Source organism: Artemia sp. Qi Xiang Cuo, chromosome 2 (assembly GCF_049724085.1).
Source record: "Artemia sp. Qi Xiang Cuo chromosome 2, ASM4972408v1, whole genome shotgun sequence".
Lineage (NCBI taxonomy): Eukaryota > Metazoa > Arthropoda > Branchiopoda > Anostraca > Artemiidae > Artemia > Artemia sp. Qi Xiang Cuo.
Window position 1 is genome coordinate 40,742,657 of NC_142795.1, and position 20,594 is coordinate 40,763,250.

At 35.1% G+C, this 20,594-nt stretch overlaps 1 protein-coding gene across 9 annotated transcripts in view; it reads left to right on the forward strand.

The window, feature by feature from the left end:
* Nucleotides 1-11,577, forward strand: part of LOC148955231 (malonyl-CoA decarboxylase, mitochondrial-like) — a 65,601-nt gene extending 54,024 nt beyond the window's left edge. For all 9 annotated transcript variants that reach the window (XM_089101001.1, XM_089101065.1, XM_089101057.1 and 6 more), the window contains 2 exons: nucleotides 8,001-8,106; nucleotides 11,304-11,577. In XM_089101001.1, coding sequence (XP_088957127.1) covers nucleotides 8,001-8,106; nucleotides 11,304-11,430 — 233 coding nt within the window. In that variant the 3' untranslated portion in view covers nucleotides 11,431-11,577. The remainder of the gene's footprint in view (nucleotides 1-8,000; nucleotides 8,107-11,303) is intronic.
* Nucleotides 11,578-20,594: the final 9,017 nt, after the last annotated feature.

The window sequence follows — 20,594 nt, forward strand, 5'->3', positions numbered from 1 at the left end:
ATCAACACTACATATATGTACGGACAGCCCAAGTGATTCAGCCTTGGCAAGAATACGGTTTTGAAATTCGAGACAATAATTAGAAATGTTTTCGAAACTCAAACTGTCTGTGGCCTATCACACACTTCGATAAAACTTCGCTGAGAACCAGTCTTTCCAATGCTTTGCTCAACGTATTTGAGACGGTAATCGGCCTATATCTTCCACATTCGTATGCGTTTTTTCCTTTCTTGAGAATATTTGAAACGACCCCGGTACAGAACGAGTTAGGGGGGGTGGCACTATCTCCACACATCTGAAAAAGCTGTTGCATATGATGAAACAAAAGCGGGGAACCATTGCGCAGACGATTACCCCCCCCCCACACCATCAAGACCGGGAGCCTTGTTACCTTTGAACCAGTGAACGGCCCCCAGAACACCATTCTTAGGAACGACAAAATAATTTTGCTTTTTCAAAAGCGGACCAAGACGTGTTTTAGCGATTAATCATACTCCTTTTCCAAAGGAATATTTCTGGACCCGAAAACTTTCGAATAATGTTTTAACCATTGATCCTGAGGTATCGTGGCATAAGGCTTTGGCTGTACTGTACTACTTTTGAACTTTTTCCACATTTTTTGCGGGTCACGGATAGCCTGTTCCGAAGCGGTTTCTGCTTCTTTCACTTTCAGCTCATCCAAAAATGTTTTATATTCTCTTTTTGTTTTACGAAAGAGATAAATGACCATGCCAGACCTAGCCTTGCCAGATTTGCGTCACATGGAATACCACATCTTCGACCTTCTTTTAGCTTGATTTACGTACGGATGGTCACTCTAACCCCTTTTCCTTGTACCTTTCTTAATAACTGCTCTAGGAACTGAGGCAGATTCAGCAACTTTTAGCGCGTGAGTGATTTCAGCACAGTATGTATTGAGCGCGAAACTTAAAGGTCTTAGAGTTTGTGTATACTTTTTTTTGCCAACGGTTTAATTTTTTAAACGATTTTCAGTTTGTCAAATTTGCTTCGACAAGAATTATTTAGTATTCTGTAGCCCAGCTACTTTTGTCATTTTGCGGTATTTGTTTTGTTTTAAGAGAATATCTTTATGGACATACAGAGGCATACCGAGTCATGGACATACCGAATCATGCAATTCTTTTGATTTTGAAATATAAGTAAAAGGTTTGTCAGTTTGGCCCGGGAACGGCTTCAGTTGTATTTTATCCATACTTTGAGCTCAAACTTGTTTCTGGAAAATAATATTTGCCACCTTTTCAGCTTAAGAAGTTGATTCGTTTTCTTATATTTTTTCAGTGGATAATGCTCATTTATTGTTCTTTCTTGCTGCTCTTACAATTGGCCATTCGAAAATTGAATTAACCGTCGCCGGTAAAGTTGTCAAAACTAGATTTTGGCGAAGTATTTTTTTTCTAAAAAAAATAATGATTCTAAGTTGTTGTTCTAAATATTTCTTTTATGCTCCTATCCTAGCGCTACTGAATTTCTGCTTTAATAAATGATTGGTGCGATATTTTCCCTTCGTGTTTTCTGTCTTAAATAAATAGTGAATGATCATTAAGATCCTACGATTCTGTGTTTACAGTATTCTCCTCGGAAATCGTGGCTAATAGCCATACCAAATGGACTTGTAATTTAAGAAGGGGATAGAATATTCCTTTTTTCATATTTAAAAAGTAATGAAAGCCAAATAGTCTTTCTAATGAAATGTGATATAACTCATGTGGTAATTTGTCCCTGTCTGAAATATGATAATTGTTCAGTTTATTGACAGGATCTGGATGCACTATACCCTAGAGACAAATTTTTATACGGACAGGGTATTTATGCTAAGATACCAATATTCTCGTAATAAAGAAGAATGAAAAAGGGCTAATGATTTTTGCGATTGGTTTCATTAACTGTAACCAAAAAAAAAGAAACGAAAAAATGACGAATTACAGCAAGGATGTCTAGCAAGATGAAAATAGCAATATAGGAACTCAGTCGTGGCTGAAAAAAGTTTCTTAAGTGTTGTAATTTCTATTATCAGTAACATACATTGCGTTTTAGCATAACAAGGCTGTTTATTCGGAAACCCTTACTTCCTGCAATGCAATTTGCGATAGATTAAATCAAATGCTCTCCGACCATGTGCTAGCTGCAACTGTTTGATACAGGGTTGCCACTTAGTGAGAAAAATCACTAGATTTTATTGATTTTGTACTTTTATTAAATAATCTAGCGATTTATGTGCTGATTTAGTTACTTTTTTGTTTAGGCAATATAAATCACTCAAAATAGTGATCGCTAGAAATATAAATCACTAGCTGGTTTAATAAATTTAATATGCACAGTTAGTTGCGTAGACACTGCTAAACTTTTCACACTAGTATAAATTAAAATACTTTATGTTACGCTATGTAACCTTACCGAGCAAATTTTGTCCGTAACTTAGGTAGTGCTTATTGTTGTTGTTTGGGGTTTGACGCGTTCGACCAATAGGTCATATGCGTTCATATCACTCGATTTTTCTGTGCCTTCTGTAATCACTAGCTTGCTTGGGTGTCACTTTGGTCAATATTCACTGAACCTGATCATGCATCACTTATCTTGCTATTGGTAGGGAATAATTCACCTACAGGCTGCAGCAGTTGCCTGCATTGAAAAACAGGAATCAAAATAATGCAACTGTGCTTTGTCATACAGCTATTAAAATACATAGTACACAATTATAATAGATAATACATTTTTACATTATAACCTATCGCATACCTCCATATATATAAATTTAATCAGATAAAATATGAAAAAATAGATAAGGATAATAAAACAAATAAAATAGAAAAAGGATAACACTAAAATAAAATAATATGGGAGGGGCATCATGGCCACCACAATTAAAATAATATGGACCCATCTACCATTTATCTTACTTATTATAGGGGTTAATCCCCATCAGCACCTGCCAACAAATATAAACAGGAACCAGAATGATACAAATACCATATCAAACAGCAAATACAAATTCTATACAAGTCAATTATAATAAATAATACATTTAACCTGTCACCTAGATCAAATTATAAACAAATAAAGCAACTCTAAAAAAAGGAAACATACAGGAAAAAAAGAAAAAAAAATGAAAAAAAAAATGAATTTAGGGAATGAACCAAACCAGTAGTCTTAACCAAATTACTTAATAAGCTTGTGCTTAGTCAACCATGCCAAACCCAAGGGAAAACAATGGAGATATAACTAGTCAATTGTCTGAGAAGGAGCCAACCTAGGTCTGGCCCTAGGTTGTATTGTAGAACCTTCTGGGCTAGGTACAGACGCCTTTCCTTTACGTTTCCTTTTTACTTTACCACGGCTACTGGTAACTGCTGACATGGTGGGAAGGCTTGAACCTTCTATGTTTAGGTTTTCAACTGAGTCATTCAGGCTATGGACTTTATCTTTGAAAGTATGTGGTGCTATTTGAGAAACCAGCTTGCAAAGTGAAGTTATAATCTGGGTTAGATCAGAGATTTGCTTTGCAACACCTTCAAACATGTACCTCATGTTGAGTTCCTCAGCTGGATGTTGATTAGGAGTCAGTGGAGGGAAAGAGTCTGTGTCTACCATGGGGATGTGTTCTGTGTGTTTAGGAAGTCCTTTCTTCAAGACCTCAGAAGCAGTCCTTATGGGGACATTATTGGTGAAAGAGTAAGTTACAATTGCTTTCTTCTCCATGAAGACTGGGCACTCCTTAGCATTAGCAGCATGGTTACCAGTGCAGTTAGGGCACTTGAGTACCTGGTCTTCCTTGAATGTTTTAGATTGGGGACATTCATCAGGGGTGTGTCGTCCACTACAAAGTAGACATCTTCTGCCTCTGCGGCAATTTGAAGCCATATGGCCAAAACCTTGGCAATTGAAACACTGTATTGCCCGGGGGATAAACTGCTACCTTGCACCCCAAACAGAGATTTTAGAGGAAACTGAACATCCTGATTAAAGGTGCAAACCAAAGGTTTAATTGATGGGCTTTGGTTTTTAAAGGCCAATGTCACTTGTTGTATTCTGTCATCAACTTGGACCTCCTTGACAAAATCATCAAGATGGGTGACCTCCTCAGATGGGATAAATACAATGCCTTTTCTGTTTCTGATTAAAGCAGGGTTAGAGCTAGGACCAAGCACAAACTTTACCTTACATCCATTTACTGCTATATCTGAAAAAGAAAGTATAGCAACAGTTACTGACTGGTTCACAAATATTATGATAATGGAGCCACCTGGTCCAATTCTTTACAACATTGAATCATACTAGCCCCTGAAATCATGATTTTGAATATAATGAAACAGTGTTTTAGCAATGACTGTTTTACTACCTGATTTACACAACATAGACTTACTGGTCTCATTAAAATCTTCAATACGTAAAGCCAAAACCCTTACACTAAAGTTAATGGTGTCAGGGTTGACAGGACTACTAACCATCTTGTCAGTTAGCTCAAATAAAACCCCGAAGGGCTAAAATAATTTCAACAACAAAATTAAATCACAAAAAGGAAATAAATTGTCAAATAAATAAAACGATTAGGCTACAATCAGAGGGGGACCCTCAGTCAAAAATAAGTTAGGCAAACAATATAAGTCGAAAGCAAGGATAGCACTAAGCTTCAAAGCAGGGTATAAAACGGTTTGATGAGCACTTTCAAGCAATTGGGTGTTGGAATATGCAGGAATCTGAGAGAGTGTGTGGCCAGCACATTAACAGTCAAAGCAAGCCATAGGCCAAAAAATGCACAACAAATTGAGTGTACAGGCGTCAGGGACCCCAAAGGGCAGAGCCCCTTGTGTTTTAATCAACAAACCGTGGCACCGATCTATCCCTACTAGGGAAATAGCAATTAAGAATATCTTTGGATCATTTCAATTTCAATTTGTCTTTTCTTCAGGTAGTGCTTAGCAGACTCGAGCTGTGCTTAGAATTTTGCGTTAAGTACGTTTATATTACGTTATGGGAAATTTCAATATAGTTGAAAACCAGTTTATAAAACTATTCTAGGAAGCCTTTCACGCTTGATCAGAGCTTGAATCTTCTCCTCCGCTCCACATTTTCAATTTTTAGATAATTTGCTTGTGATGTAATGATTATAAAAAATGATAATCGTGGTTTTATGTTTGTTTTTTATGACAGCCTAGTGTGAAAGGACTTGTTGAAGTGTGAAGGACTATACTTAGCGTAACGTAACTCTACCACTTTGCATAACAAATATGTACATGCAGTTAAAGCTGCTTTCCTGGATGCAAGTGATCCTGGTGCTTACCTATACCTTTACTGAAAAATCCAGTTTTGTTGTCCCTGGGATAATATTAAGGGTTTTACTTTACCTGGAGTTTTTGTCGCTGATTAAAAAGATTAGGAGATGGGTGTTGTATCATTGGATAGGTGAATTACGATAGACCTGGTCTAGATGTTATTTTTTTTTTATTAATTTTACATTAAAAAGGAATCTGGTGAAATGAAGGAGCTATATTACTGTCCAAAAAGAGGTATGCCCTCCTATTCGAGTTTGTGCTTGATAAATATGAATAAGAACAATTTTTCCAAAATAACTAAATTCTAATTTTTCTTTAATTTATGTTGGGTTCAGTTTCTCCATTTTGCATGTACATCCTCCTCAGATTACTTGAGAAACCTTGGGAATTTCCAACTTTAAAGGAATCAGTTGCACTCTGAAGGTGCACACACGTTTGGGGTACTATTTATAACTGCCAAGAATATTCAAGATTGGAAACAAGACGTAGTACCAGACTAAGTCTCTCGACTAATCTATTAACTTTAAATGAAAAGTAGTAAGTTTTTAGCAAATTCTTGAAGCGAAGATTGAAAATGTTACCTGACAAAGATTCACACTGTATTATTAGGGCTGCTGTGTGCAACATAGTCAAGGCCGTATCCAGAAGGGAGAGGGTTCACCGGTTTTGCCCCCCCCCCCCGAAAATAAAATCGTCCGACTCTTAAAAAACCAAAAATACATAAAAACAAGTGTTTGATGCATTTTCTAAAGTTATTCTTGCCCCTCCCCCCCCCCCAAATAAAAATCCTAGATACGCTCTTGCACATAGTATAATTGATTTTCTTTTTTTAAACTGGAAATAACTTGACCACACTTCGATATGTTTCAAGGGGAAAAGGCTATTGATCTACCGCTGTTCTACTAGAATGGGTGTGGTGTCTTATCATTTTTAACCTTATAGCTTGTACAAACATTGTGTTGTCCATTTCCCCAAATTGATGATATTGTAAAAGAACTAAAAGGACTCTTTTTTTCATGGAAAGTGGTTGCAATATTAAGGCTTCGGGTTGAGGCTTTAACCCATATTTGACTGCCTTCTTTTTTAATATACCGATGCAAAATGTTTCAAGCAAATGTCTAAGAAACCAAGAATCGGACAATTTTTTTGTTTTAATTGTTTTTCCTCCTCAGGTAAGGGGAGAAATGATAGCAGAAACATTATGGATCGTACGTTCCCCTTTTAGAGGGTGTTGGGGAGGGCGCTTCATCATAATTACAGATGGGAACCCTACCTAAGATATCGCATGCTAAAAATGCATTTTTTTTAGGGGAAGGGAGGGAGCAAAACGACTGCCTTTCAAATCCATTAAGCCTTCAAACCTTAAAGTAAATTACCTTTGAAATCGTATGAAAGGGGTAGAGATCCTCCTTTCAGGGCATGGTAGGAGGTAGCTTTGAAATTTCAATTTGTAACTTCTATAAAGCTCTGGGTTTTAGGAATTTGTAAAAAAAAAAAAGATTTTTCTGCAGCTATGATTGGAAGAATCATCAAAATTTTATAAGTATTTAAGGGTTGGAATGAAAGCATTGAAGCTGTTTGCCCAAGTTGAGCAGCAACCGAAAATATTTTAAAACATAACCTTATGTTGTTTTATTTTACATGTCTAATGCGCCAAATTTAATAAGGGATGATATTTGAATTTCTGAAACTATATCCTTATTCCCATTCTCATTGCCGAGTGAAGAATCTATGTGTATCCCTAAAAAACCGATCAGTTAAATTGAGCGTTAAACTGGTCAAAGGAATATTTCGTTTAGATTTTGTTTCGGGAATTTTCGGCTTTTATATCCTACCTTTGTCCAATTTCTATTCTAATCTACTTCATGGTTTAAACGAATTGGTTAAACAATGGTTAAACAAAAAAAAAGATCAAAAAACATCAAAATTTGTTTAAATGCATTTTTGTTCGTAGTCGGAAAATGTGTTCTTTTTTTTGGGGGGGGGGGGTGGGAGGGAGGGGGGTTAAAACCCAATAACCTCCCCTCCCTAGATACGGCTTTTGGCATGGATTTTCGACAAAATTACTTTAAAAAAAGTTTAGCAAAGTGAACTTTTTCTTCCATAAGGAGCTAAAAGTCTCCCTATAGGGATTGTTTGAGCCGGAGTAAATCTTGACTACAATCTAAAATCGGGACTTAATCTCTAAACCATAATTTTGTATTTGCTGATCAATTTGACACTGCTAGTTCTCAAACCTATGGGATTTTTGTTTAAAATGACCGTCTCTGTATTTATTCTGACTATTTTTATTGACCTTCTTTTTAAGTAGGTGGAGTTAGTATTTACACTGGCTCCTCCTCTGGCCATCGAGTTTTTAGGCCATAGCCTAACCAGATTTGATGTCTCGCTCTTTCTGTTTATAAAATTACAACGTTCAGATGTTTGTTTTGATCCGAGAATGCTGGTGAAGTCAGTTTTTGAACTTGCTATTAACATCTTTCTTTCGTCGTTATTTCTTCTTGTCTATAAATCAACTACAGTACTTATTCATTTTTTCCTAATCCTTTATTTATTCTATATATAGAAGATAGAGATCCTAAATACATCCTATTTTTCTCAAAAACTCTTTTTTGTCTTATTAGTAATGGTCTTAGATTGCTTTTGACTACTTTTGTTTTTGGCCGCTTTAAAGCCGATAGAAATTGAGGTTGATCTCTTGACTTTTAGCAAATTTTCACCTTAGAAATGGTGCTGTTATGTGGCGGCTTAACTGGAAAGCAGATTTGTCACCAAGAGGTCTTGGAACTTCCTGTGGGCTCATGGTAAATTACAGGTAAGCTTATCCTTCTTTCAAGGAAGAGGGGGGTGTTAAAATATTTGTTGTTTCTTTTGCTGGACAGCTTTGTAAAATTTTAATACAGAGCAATTGAAATGAAAAGTCCTTATTAATAGATATATATTAGTGAGTGCCCCCATATTTGCGATCTAGTTAGGCTTTGTCTAATTTAATCAGGTTGTTTACTTTCTTCTCTCTGGAAATGGTTAGAAAAACCTCCTTTCTTGCAATGATCTTATCTTATCAGGGAATTAGTTCTACCTAAGATCAGAATTTTTCTCCGTGAGTGACAGAAATGCGAATTAGCTTGTTTTAGTGTTGGAGCCAACCAGTTTAATTTGGCTCCCCATCGTGTTTATGGCTACTGTTTTTTAAGTTTCTGTCTATTTACGTTCTGAAAAAAAAAAATCTAATTAAACGTTTGAGTATACTCTATGCTAATTTTTCAAATCTAATTAGTTTTTCCAGCACTCACAGTTGTCGTGTAATTATTTTTTATATTTTATGTTGACCTGTAGGTGTTCAAGACAAAATTTAACTTCAAAAAAATTATCGCGCAAAAACTGAAAATGTTTGGAATTTTAAGTAAGCCTTCAAATCAGAATCACCTTTTTTGTTTTTGAGCCAAAATAAATTCTATTTTATCCCCTGGTACTATCAACCGTAAATTTGTGTTTCAAGTCAATGATGAAACCGTATTTTGTGTTCTTTTGAATGTCTGTTAGTAGAAATTTTTGTGTTTTGGAAAAAGAGGCCGCAAAAAGTCCCTTCTACCTGCCATATAAACAACTGTTTCTATTATGTCAACCGCAACATAAATTATTTTTAAAATCAAATTTTTTTGATTTTTCAAATTTAGTTTTTTTCTTTCACTGTAAATTTTTTTAATTTTATCATTCTTTTTATCTTAACCATTTGGCAAACACAAGGTATCAATTTGTGTTTGTTCACCTCCAAAGGAGAAATATCCTATCAACAAGACTTTCCTGTTTCATATTCAGAAATTGAGAGCTTTAATGCGCGTTACCTTGTTTATCTGTAACTATAGCCGCGTTTTCAGGCTCAGTGGGTTCGAACACGGGTTGTTCTCGTCTAGTTTCAAATTTCTAGTTTTGGCTAGTTTCAGCGGGCTCGAAGTTTCAACCCCGTGTTTTCCTCGAGAACCCGCTTTGTGAAAACGCTTGATGCACTAGCGTTGTGCATCAGTGCATCTAGTACATCAAACACGGGGTTGAAACTTCGAGCCCGCTGAAACTAGACGAAAAACTTGAAACTAGACGAGAACAACCCGTGTTCGAACCCGCTGAGCCTGAAAACGTGGCTTATAACAGGCCGCACTATTTCCTGATAACGTTGTTATTTACTAAACTGAAACACATAAGTTTATAGTGTCGTTGTAAATTTTTTTACATTTTGCCCTTGATTTTTGCGTAACTGTTAGGCAAAGTACTTGCTTAAGATAAATGTGAAATATGTACCCTTATTGAAAATGTCTGTCAAAGAGCTGTTGTTTAAATTCAGACTTTCTTTCGTTATTTGTATTGTTTGTAGTAGTCTTGGAACCTCAAGAAAATTTTGTCTGACCTAAAAAAATCGTAAAATGTGGTTTTCTGAAAAAAAAAAAATGTTTGTGTAATCGGGTGCTTCAGCTTTCTTTTACCATTTTTTCACTTCTCAAATTCCCAGGAAATGTCTAGCTAAATTCCTGAAAACGGTTTGCATGGATACTAATTCATGCAATCAATCTGTTTTTGCTATAACATTTATATGGTTTGCTCTATTTTCATCATTTTTGGATTACGAGTCTTTCTAATTTTTATTTATTATTGCTTGTGTTTATACTAGCTGAACCTAGCAGACCTTAATCAACATCTCTGTCTAAGGGGAAAACTTGTTGATATCAAAGGTGGTGAAGTATGAGATATTTCCCCAACACTAAGAATATCTGCCAACCAGTTTGTTCTTTGGTCTCGTTAATGTTTATTTATCGAAATAATCTCATAAAGAAAGAGCTATGTTAATCAAGAGATTTATATATACAGTCATAGCTTTTGATAAGAATGGATTATTGATTTTCAGTAACGTTCAGATGAATATAAGCTATCTTGGGTGTCTCTTCATTCCGATGAAATTAATCAAGATAAGACTCTGGTGGCTATTAGGTGTTGAGTATCTATTGTGTTGAACCAATTTAATACCACCAACCAGGCTGTATCAGTCTGATATTATGTCTTAATAGTTGCCAAATAGATTTTCCAACAAACGCTAGGTGGCAGTGACATTTATGGAAACCATTCATGTCCTGGGTCTTGTTTGTCTGGGATGATAGGATAAGGGGTATTCTTCTGGTAAATACTAATTATCTTTTAAAAGAAAGAGATGAACGCTAACCAAATTTGATATCCCCTAAGGTTTTCTTATTAGAATTTTAGTAGAAGTAGTATATTTTAAAAAGGTGGTTTTATCAGTTTCAGTGGTTAATCACCTCTACCTGCTGTATTGATAAGACCGAACTTTAAGATCCAAGGACAACAATTATGAATTAACAGTATCATCCCTCCTCATTTCTGCCCTTCCAAGAATGCGATTAACGAAATTCCCCGGAATGGTCTTATTAATACTTGTATAGCCCCTGTAGTCTTTTAAGGATTATGAAATAATTGATTGTGAATTAGCAAGAAAAATCGAAACTATTTGAGAATGTCCCTTTCGAATTTTTAAGACATCGTTGACAGCACTGTTTTAGGAAGAATTTCTTATGTGTGGATGCTAATAATTCTGATTAAAAGGGTTGGATATAACTAATTTCTCAAAGATCAAAAAGGCTCTTAGTTACTCCCCCTCCTCCCGCCCTCAAAGTTGCACTACTTTATGATCATGTTTTTATTTTTGTAATGAAGTTTTTAAATGGATACTAAATGAGTTATTAAACAGTAAGCAACAAGATTTGTAAAATTAAAAATTGTAAACCTGTCATAGTTGTAAAATATAAACTGTCGAGAAAAAATTCCGAATCATGTGAATTCTGAATTACGACAGTTCTAAGATTACCTTTAATATTACTTTGATAAATTACCGTAATAAGTTGTATGTGTCAGTTTCGGATTAATGAATGTTTCTTATGATTATAAAATTGATAGAGCTTGTGCATGAAAAATGCTTTCGATTTGAATGTTCTTGATTATTTTTTTTAGATACTTTTTGGAAGACTGTGATGAAAACAGTTCAAAGTATCTGAGAAAACGGACTATAGCGACTTCTGAGCAAGTTGAACACCTTGCCAATAAATCCGTGCAAGTGAAGACAAGTTCAAAATTGTAGATTCATTCTTTTAGAAGCATTCTAGGACTTTATAACGTCTCTGCTTATTCTTGTGATTTTTCTTATCGCCTAAAAAATAGAATTTATATCAAATTTTGTTACCGAAAGCTTGTATTTATGTTTTAATAAATTTTATTTAGGAATTAAGCTTTGATATTGTCTTCTTTTCATTGATTCGGATTTACATAGTTATTTTTCCATACTTATTTCGTCATTACTACTACTACTACTACTAACAACTCACCGCAGCACCAAGCCGCCTCAGGCCAACACAGCTACGCACGCTCCTCCTCCACCCCAATCTATTAAAATTCTCCCTTTTTACACCCGCCCACGAAGTTCCCATTTCCTTTAAATCTTTCTTTATGCCGTCCTCCCACCCCAGACGGGGACGACCTGCTTTCCGTTTAGCCCTAGATGGTTGGCCGAAAAGAACAATCTTCGGCAATCTATCATCCTTCATCCGCACAACGTGCCCTAGACACCTCAATCTTTCTTTCATTATAGCCCTAGAGAGCAGTATTGAACCATATTTTTCGTACAGCATATTGTTTGAAATACGGTCAGTCAGCCGTGTGCCCAGAGCAGTCCTTAAACAATTTTTCTGGAAAATATCTAGGAAATCTTCATCCGCTTTTCGGAGCGTTCATGCTTCAGAGCCATATTTGACCACTGTCATCACTGTAGCTTCTAATATTCTAATCTTGGTTTGCAAACTTATCTTCTTATCCATCCAAACTTTTTTTAACTGTGAAAAAACACCCTTAGCCTTGGATATTCTACTTTTAACATCCTCACTGCTCCCACCATCTTTACTAATAATACTACCAATGTAAGCGAAGCTGCCCACCTGATCAATCTTTTCATTACCCAACGTCACCTTTTCATCTTCACTTATTCCTAGCCTTCGTGACTTAGTCTTCCTAACATTAATTTCCAAACCAATTCTAGCACCCTCAACTCGCAAAACCTCTAAAACTTCATTCATTTTGTTATTAGTAAAAAAAAAAATGTTAGAAATAAATCTTTGGTGTTAAGCAAAAACCTTGGGTGTTGTAATTGACGTGACGTGGGCTATTTGTTTTATCATACGTAAAGTAGTTGATTATCGTAGTTGGATTAAAGAGTTTTCCAATTCGATTTAAGAGCTTCCCAAAAATTTTTAACCATAAACCCCGAACTGCTAAACAATTTTGACTATTACATGACGAATCCATGCGCAAAGACACTTAAATACGTACTGGGCACTCGAGCAAATGTACAAAAACAATAAAATCGGGAACATTTGTTCGAGTAAAAGACGTAAAATACAAGTCTAGGGTTTAAGATACGCCACGTCTGTTGTGCCAAAAACATGAATGTTTTTTGAAAAAGATGAAATTGTTTACATTGCGCTCTTTAATAAAATTAGAGAATAAATACTAATTTTTATCACTGCAAGAACATTGATAGTTCTACTTCTTGGGCATAGAAAACTTATGCTTTTAAATACAGTTTTGTATTTCTCTCTGGTTCTCTTTCTCATCATCGGTTTCTTTTTTCCTTTGTTATTTCTCTCTCTCTCTCTCTCTCTCTCCTCTCTCTCTCTCTCTCTCTTTCTCTCTTTTGTTTTGTATCGTCAAGTTTCAAAAAAGATAGAAATAGTGGTCATGAAAGTTTCAAGATGGTTTCATCGCAGGCGAATACTAGACATTATGCCAAAACTTCATTTTATTTTAACACCTTTACTGTTGTTTCATGATTCCTAGAGTAATTCAAAAGCTTTGAGAGCTAGTATTGCACATCATATGCCAATGTAAATAGAATACACAGTTTCCCTATGCAAAATAAGCCTCAATTTTTTATATAGAATGAGTTGGTTCTAATGAAAGATTTGAGTATACGCTGAAAAGGTTGACAATTGTTTTACGAAAGATAACTTTTCATTCCATGTCTCAAATGAAGCTGACTCCATTCCAATGAATTTTTGCATTCAATGGAGCATAGGCGTCATTTGGGGGGGGGGGCAGTTGCCTAATTTTAAGCAAACCTGAAAATAGTAATTGGTGAGAAACTGGTTTACGCGTTGCCAGGTTTATTTTGTTGTCAAAACATAGTTTGACTAGGTTGGAAGGTAAATTTTAAATTAACTTTTTATTAAATTAACGTCGATACGGTAAAAATTACGACAGTGCTAGTTTCGTAGGAAGTCTCATAGGGTAAGGTAAGCCTACAAACGGGCACTGCACACCGGCCGCTGAGAATCTGTCATGATGACTAAAAAAAGGTAGATGACTAGCACTTTTTGTAACAAGTGTGCGTAATACATAGTAAAAACATTGGTTTTTTATTTTTATTATTGGTTTTTTAAACATTGGTTTTATATATATATATATATATATATATATATATATATATATATATATATATATATATATATATATATATATATATATATATATATATATATATATATATATATATATATATATATATATATATATATATAATTTTTAATAGCTTGACTAGTATGCATGTATTTCACAAGTTTTAGCTGACATAGGGTTACCATATAGATCTTATGGTAGAGGCTCCACCGTGCCGGGTAAATAATGTAAAGCCTTGAAACCTGTTAAGGGAGGTGGTATTTCTTCTGATGAGCCCTAAATGGAAGGTTCTACTTGGAAATATTTCGCTAGATTTAAGGTGCTTTTGCTGGTAAATTTACAACGACTTACATTTATTGATGACGACTTTGCATGGATTTGGACATTTCTATTTGGTTGACGGTTCGGATATACTGTTTGGTCCTAGGTAGTTGGATAGATGGGTAAGGTAAAAGCCTCGTTCATGTGCACATTTGTCTAAATTGGTGGATTGGGACGACAGTTTTTTTTTTTTTTTTTTTTTTTTTGCCAAGTAATTACCTCTTAAACATAATATATATATATATATATATATATATATATATATATATATATATATATATATATATATATATATATATATATATATATACATTTTATATACAAAAATTAAATATATACAAAAAGTCGTCTCTGTGTGTGTTTCGTCTCTGTATGTGTGTCGTCTCTGTGATTTAGTCGTCTCAGTATGTGCGTCGTCTCTGTTTGTGCGTCATCTCTGTGTGTGTCGTCTCTAAGTGATTTTGAAATATTGTAAGATGTATATCACAAAATCTTTACGTTACGATCTATTGTAAGAACATGTAATAAACATTTTGACTTATCCTATATTCTTTCTTTTTGCTTAATGTGGCATTTATTTATTTATCTGAATATAATATTCAAAGGGAAACAAATTAAAAGTAAAAATCTTTCTTTATTATCTACATTGTTGGCAAGTCCTTTAGGTTAGGCAAATACTAATAACGGCTCTATTCGTTTTAATGTAAACAAAGTAAAGTGTGTTAGTGTATTAAAAATCTGATAAAAATTCAGTACATGTTGGTAGTTCTTAGTTCCAGTTCGATTTAAGTTCTTAGTTCTTAGTTCAATTTAAGAAAAAATTAAATAATATTTTAGTAGACCAGTAGTAAGTGTTTGGTTTGATAAATTTACATCGACAGAATAAAAAATCCGCTCAAAATTGAATACAACTGAATAAAACGATGCACGGGACTGTTAGAATATGACGTGATTCAACTGTGCGATTGAAATTTTTGTGCTGGGCACGGGGATTGGGGGAAGCGGAGGGAGATATGGACTGTAGCACTTGTGGTGAAGCTGGAAGAAAGATGCCGAGTTTTTACAAGATTCACCCACCCAAAAGCTTACTCACACCACACAACCGTCATCACCAGCAACTTATTATTGCCAGCTTTGGCAAAGTCCGAGCGCCAATATTTAATTTTATGTGTGTCTATTGTTTATTATATATTGGCTAGTGTTTTAAAATTAACCGAGTACCGGTTTTGCTCTATAGTAACTTTTTTCGCTCCCGCTTGAAGAAAAATGTGTTATTGAAGACTAGGGCAGGCCCATGCCGCCTGTACTTTTTTACCGTTTCGTATCCCCTGGGTGTGGACCATGCTCTCCCCGTCAATCGAAATATTGAAATTACGCTCCTGCAACTAAGATCTTTCTTTTCATACTTAGATAAAACTTGGATCATTGTCACTACTAAGAGGATTAAAGTACTACCTGCTTTTTTTTTATAAAAAGTGTACTACCTTTAGATTAGTTTTTTCTTATTTAGAGTTATTAATAAAAAATTATAAATTTGATATACATTCGAAAATTGAGCAATTTGTTTTCTACGTCATTGATGAGAAAAATCATGTGTGTCATGTGGTTGTTCGCGGTTAGACGATCGACTGTTTTTCTTATTTGTTTAAAATTTCCCTCTAGTCGCCATTGACGGGAACCGCATACCCGTGCCACTATGATAAAGAAATAACCACCTGGTTATTTCTACAGATTAATAGGCATTATTATGCACTACTCCAACTTTTGGGGTTTTAAGGTCACTTCCATTCCAGGTTTTTATTCTCTTTACACCTTTTTTTTCATTTTACTTGTCAAGATGAAAAATAAGTCTGACAATTATGATCCTAAGTTTTTTCCTTCATTAAGAAATCTTTAATACTTCCGCTAAGGACATATATCGCTTGCTTTTACGATCTGAGACGCATAAATATCCTCTAATTCAATTTTCGTTAACCACTGCAGTAATTACACTTGTGCTTAAAAGAGTTGAAATCACGAATATTACTGATCATATGATTGGTGCTACACAATGTATTGAGGTTGCTAACTCGTCGCAGTGTGAAACCACTTGAGACTAATGCGCTTCTGTACATCCCTTCTCCATCCAAACTGTTTAAAGGCTCTAGTTTAGCCAACACCCAAGATATCTCCAAAATATTTAACCATTTTTTGTTTTGTTATCCCAATCTAATGTGGGGTGCCCAGCAGGGGCGGATCCAGGATTTTGTTTAGGAGGGGGAGGCACAAAATAGGTTGATCCCATAAAAAAAATTAGGGGGCGCAAAATAGGTTGATCCGATAAACTTGCGTTAGGAGCAAGTTTAATTAACGCAAACTTGAATTAATTAAGTAAATTACCCTACTTAGACTACGCTAGGAAGGGCGCGTGTCCCTTCTCCCTACCCTCCCCCTGGATCCGCCACTGGTGCCCAGTTATTTTTGTGTGTAAGCATGAAGTATCCTATTAAATTTCCCCGAATAAATTTCACTTTAATCGCCGACTAAACTTCAGTCGTTTATGGTCTACTATAATGAGCTTATCCTAAAAAAATAAAGAAAATAGAAGTTTTCTACAAAACAACTACGGAATGTTTCTTAACTATAGTAGACATTGTAATAGTCTGTGCAAACAAAACATTGCAAAACCATGGTTTTTTTTTCATTTTTACAGAAAGGTGGCGAGTAAAGCAGTATTCTCGAAAAGAGCTATGCCAAAAAATTGCTTAAATGAGCAAGAACAGTTAATGTTGCCGACCTGACAATTACATAATAATAGTTACATAGTTCCATCGACTAAATAGGATTAATTAAAATAGTAGATAAAAGATATGCATAAGAATCAAATATTATTCATAAGAAAAAATAAAACATTGAGTTTGTTTCAGAACTCAGTTATCGTTAGTAATAATTAATTTTTGGTCATTATTTTTGCTCTAAGACAACAGATAAAATAAAATTATAAGCAATTGTATTACTTTAAGCGCAGAATGGACTACAATGTTAGCCCATTTAACTTATTATAACGATTTTAGGGGTCAAATTGTTTGAAATCTTTCAATTTAGGCGAAAGGTAAAAGCAAATAATTAATGGTCATTCATGATAATTGAGTTCTGGAACACATCTCAAGAAACGGAACTTCAGGACAGCGAAATTCACAAATAAAGAAAATACTGCGGATATTTTTCAGTCATAATTAACAAGGGAGTCTCGGGGCAAATGAAAAAGAAACATAAAATGAAAGAAATTAAGAACTAAAGTAATAAGGTCTTGAGGATATTAAAGATTCTTGAAGGAAATTAAATTAAAAAAACAAGCTAATTCAGCTGAAAGTAAGGAGCAACATTAAAACCGGAAATAAACAGATATTATTCCGCATATGAAGGGGTTGTCCCCTTCTACATCGCTCTTAACGCTAAAGCTTTTAGCATTTTTAAAAAAGCTTCCTATTCTAATTCTTTTGTTTCAGGAGCCGTTCTTAAAAAATTGGGACAAACAGTCAAACTTTAGCGTAAAGAGCAAGGTATTGAGGAGGGGGCAACCCCTTCATATACAAAAATTTGTGTTCGTTTTGAGTTTTAATGTTGCTCTTTCTTTCAGCTAAAAAACTTTTTTTTTTTTATTTAGATTCTAATCGTTTTTCAAATAATGCCGGTAAATTTGGCTCATCCTCCTTGAACTGCCCCCTCCCTCATAGGAAACTCCCCCGTAGAAATTTCCTCCGACTGAAAATACAACCCCGCCCCCATAAAATTCCCTCCGGACAGTTCCATCTTCGCTGAAAATTCCCTCCCCCGTAAAATTTCTTGCAGGCGATTCAGCCTAAAAAATTCTCCTTTGCATATTTTCATTTGAAAAAGACTTTAATTTCTAATTCTTTTCTTGATCACTCCGGACCCCCCCCCCCCATTTCCGTGGAATTTCTTCCCGGATGTCCAGACATGCTTAAGATATCCCCCGGGATAATTCTCCCGGAACATCTCCACATGCAACATTGAGTTGGCAAAGAGAAAGTAAGTCAAATAAAGCGAATTTCATGTAGAAATTCTGTCAAATCCCTCCAGTATAAAATTTTCCTTGGAAAGTTCACCCCCCAGATACCTACCTCCTCACGAAACGTTCTCCCTATGGAAACCCACACCAAGTACAAAATCCCCCCCCCCCCCGAAAAATGTCAGTATACTTCCCAATAACAAATACTATACGTAAACAATGGGCAAATTTTATAACTTAATGACCTATCCTCAGGGGGCTGGGGGGGGTTAATGTTATCTTAAAACGTATAGTTGTGGGACTTTTCAACTATGCTGAACAAAATGGCTATCTCAAAATTGTAGTAGAATGATTTTAGGAAAACTAGTGGCGTGGGGGGGGGGGGCTGATTGGCTGCCAATATTTTTGGTCGCTCAAAAAGGGCACTAGAACTTTTAATTTCTGTTCAAATGAGTCCTCTCTTGATATTTTAGGCCCATTGGTTCGATACGATCATCCCTGGGAAAAAAATAGAACAAATAAACACGCATTCGTGATCTTTCTTCTGGCAAACAAAATTCCACGTTTTTGCAGATTGGAGCATGAAACTTATACAGTAGTGTTCTCTTATACGCTAAATTTGATGGTATAATGTTCATTAAATTCTTTGACTTTTAGGGGGTATTTCCCCTTTTTTTCGAAAATCAGGCTAAATTTCTCTGGCTCGTAGCCTTTTATGGGTAATACTTAGCTTTTATGGGTCTTTGGAATCAGCATAATGAGCCAAACCTTTGATATATTTATTGATATCAAAACTCCGTTTTTTAGAGTTTTCGTTACTATTGAGCCGTGTCACTCCTTACTTAGGCCTACAATTCGTTATGACGAACTGTTCTAAAATCGCAATACCAAAGAACTAAAAGAAATTTCAAAAGAATTAAAATCAAAATATAAATACACAATTCTGCATAGGGATGCAGAGGGTGACCGAACAGTGACTATCACAAAATTTAAACTTTATTTATTCTTTAGACAGCAGCTACGCTAATTGAGGGGAAAAATGAATTCATGCAAACCAATGCTTATTAAAGTACCGGATCTAAAAGTGGAAAGTTCTATTGAAAATATTTTATTACCCCTTCCATAGCGAGACTTTTGAAGAAACGTTTTCGAAAATTTTCGGACAAAAAAAGAAGAAAAAGAAATGTATATCCTGATTGCTTTTTCCTTTGAACGTAACTCAGTAGATTTGTTAGAATAAAAGTTTTTACGTGTTTGAAAACATAACTGAAAAGTGAAAATTTTATGAGCTGGTTTTATTACAATATTTTCTAGTCGTAATTTCTCAAAATTATTAGAGTAATTTCTCAATGAGTGGGCCCGAGGGAGCGATTACCAGAAAGGATGACAGTAAAAGACAATAGAATCTGCTTAATTTCTTTAATTTTTGGAGGGAAGGCTAGCCTGCGAAACTCCTCAGGGGAGAGGGAGGTTGAAGGTCTGAGATTTTTTCTGGAGAAAAATATCAATTTTTTTCAAATTTGAAAAACTTGAAAACCATAATATTTATTTTAATACATCTTGTGCTTTGTAAATTATTGGTCCTCTAGGATGAGGGGAGGGGCAGCACTCCTGAGGGGCTTGGGGTTCCATTTTGCATCCAGGTTGTTCTTGCATCGAAGCAGGTCTTAGCTCAGCTCGTTTTCCAGTAGAATCATTATCCAATTTGTCTGTTCCTCAAAATTTTTAGAATGGTGTACCTTACGAAAAATTCTTTGTAAAAAAAAAAAAAAAAAAAAAAAAACTGGTTCAATATACATTAATCAGCTCTCCATGGTATATTGATCACCGTTAAAAAGAAGGTAGGTAATTTATTTTACTTCAATTGTCAATTCTTCTGCCATGTGCCGACTTTATAATATACCTGCCAAGAAAGGAACAAAGGAAAACCTCCAGTTTCCTTAGCAATGAGAGAACTATTAACGTTTAAATGGAAACTATGATGCCATTCCTCTACCTCGCTCTCAGCCACAGAAACTTTATGGCAAACTTAATCGAAATCAACAACAGAGATGGCTTGCAAACGTAGTTTGCAGTAATTTTGGTCCTTTGTTGCATTTTTAAATTTTCTATTCATTATTCGAAGAAATTTTTTAAGCAATAGAGCTGAACCATCGCACATCTTAAGCCTTTTCGGGTTTTTATCTTAACTTCAATCTGAAATTGTTACCTTGTTTGTTTGCCTGCCTGACCGGCAAGTAACATGGCAACTTTTCAAACAGTTCGTGGTAACGAACTGTAAGTAAGGAGCGACCCGGCTCAATGGTAACCGAAATTCTAGAAAACGGGTTTTTGATACCAGTAAATATATCAAAAGAATCAAATTTCAATGCTGATTTCAAATATATAACTTTCATCAAGTTTAGTGCTACCCATCAAAAGTTACGCGCCTGAGAAAATTTGGCTGATTTTCACAAAAAAGAGGG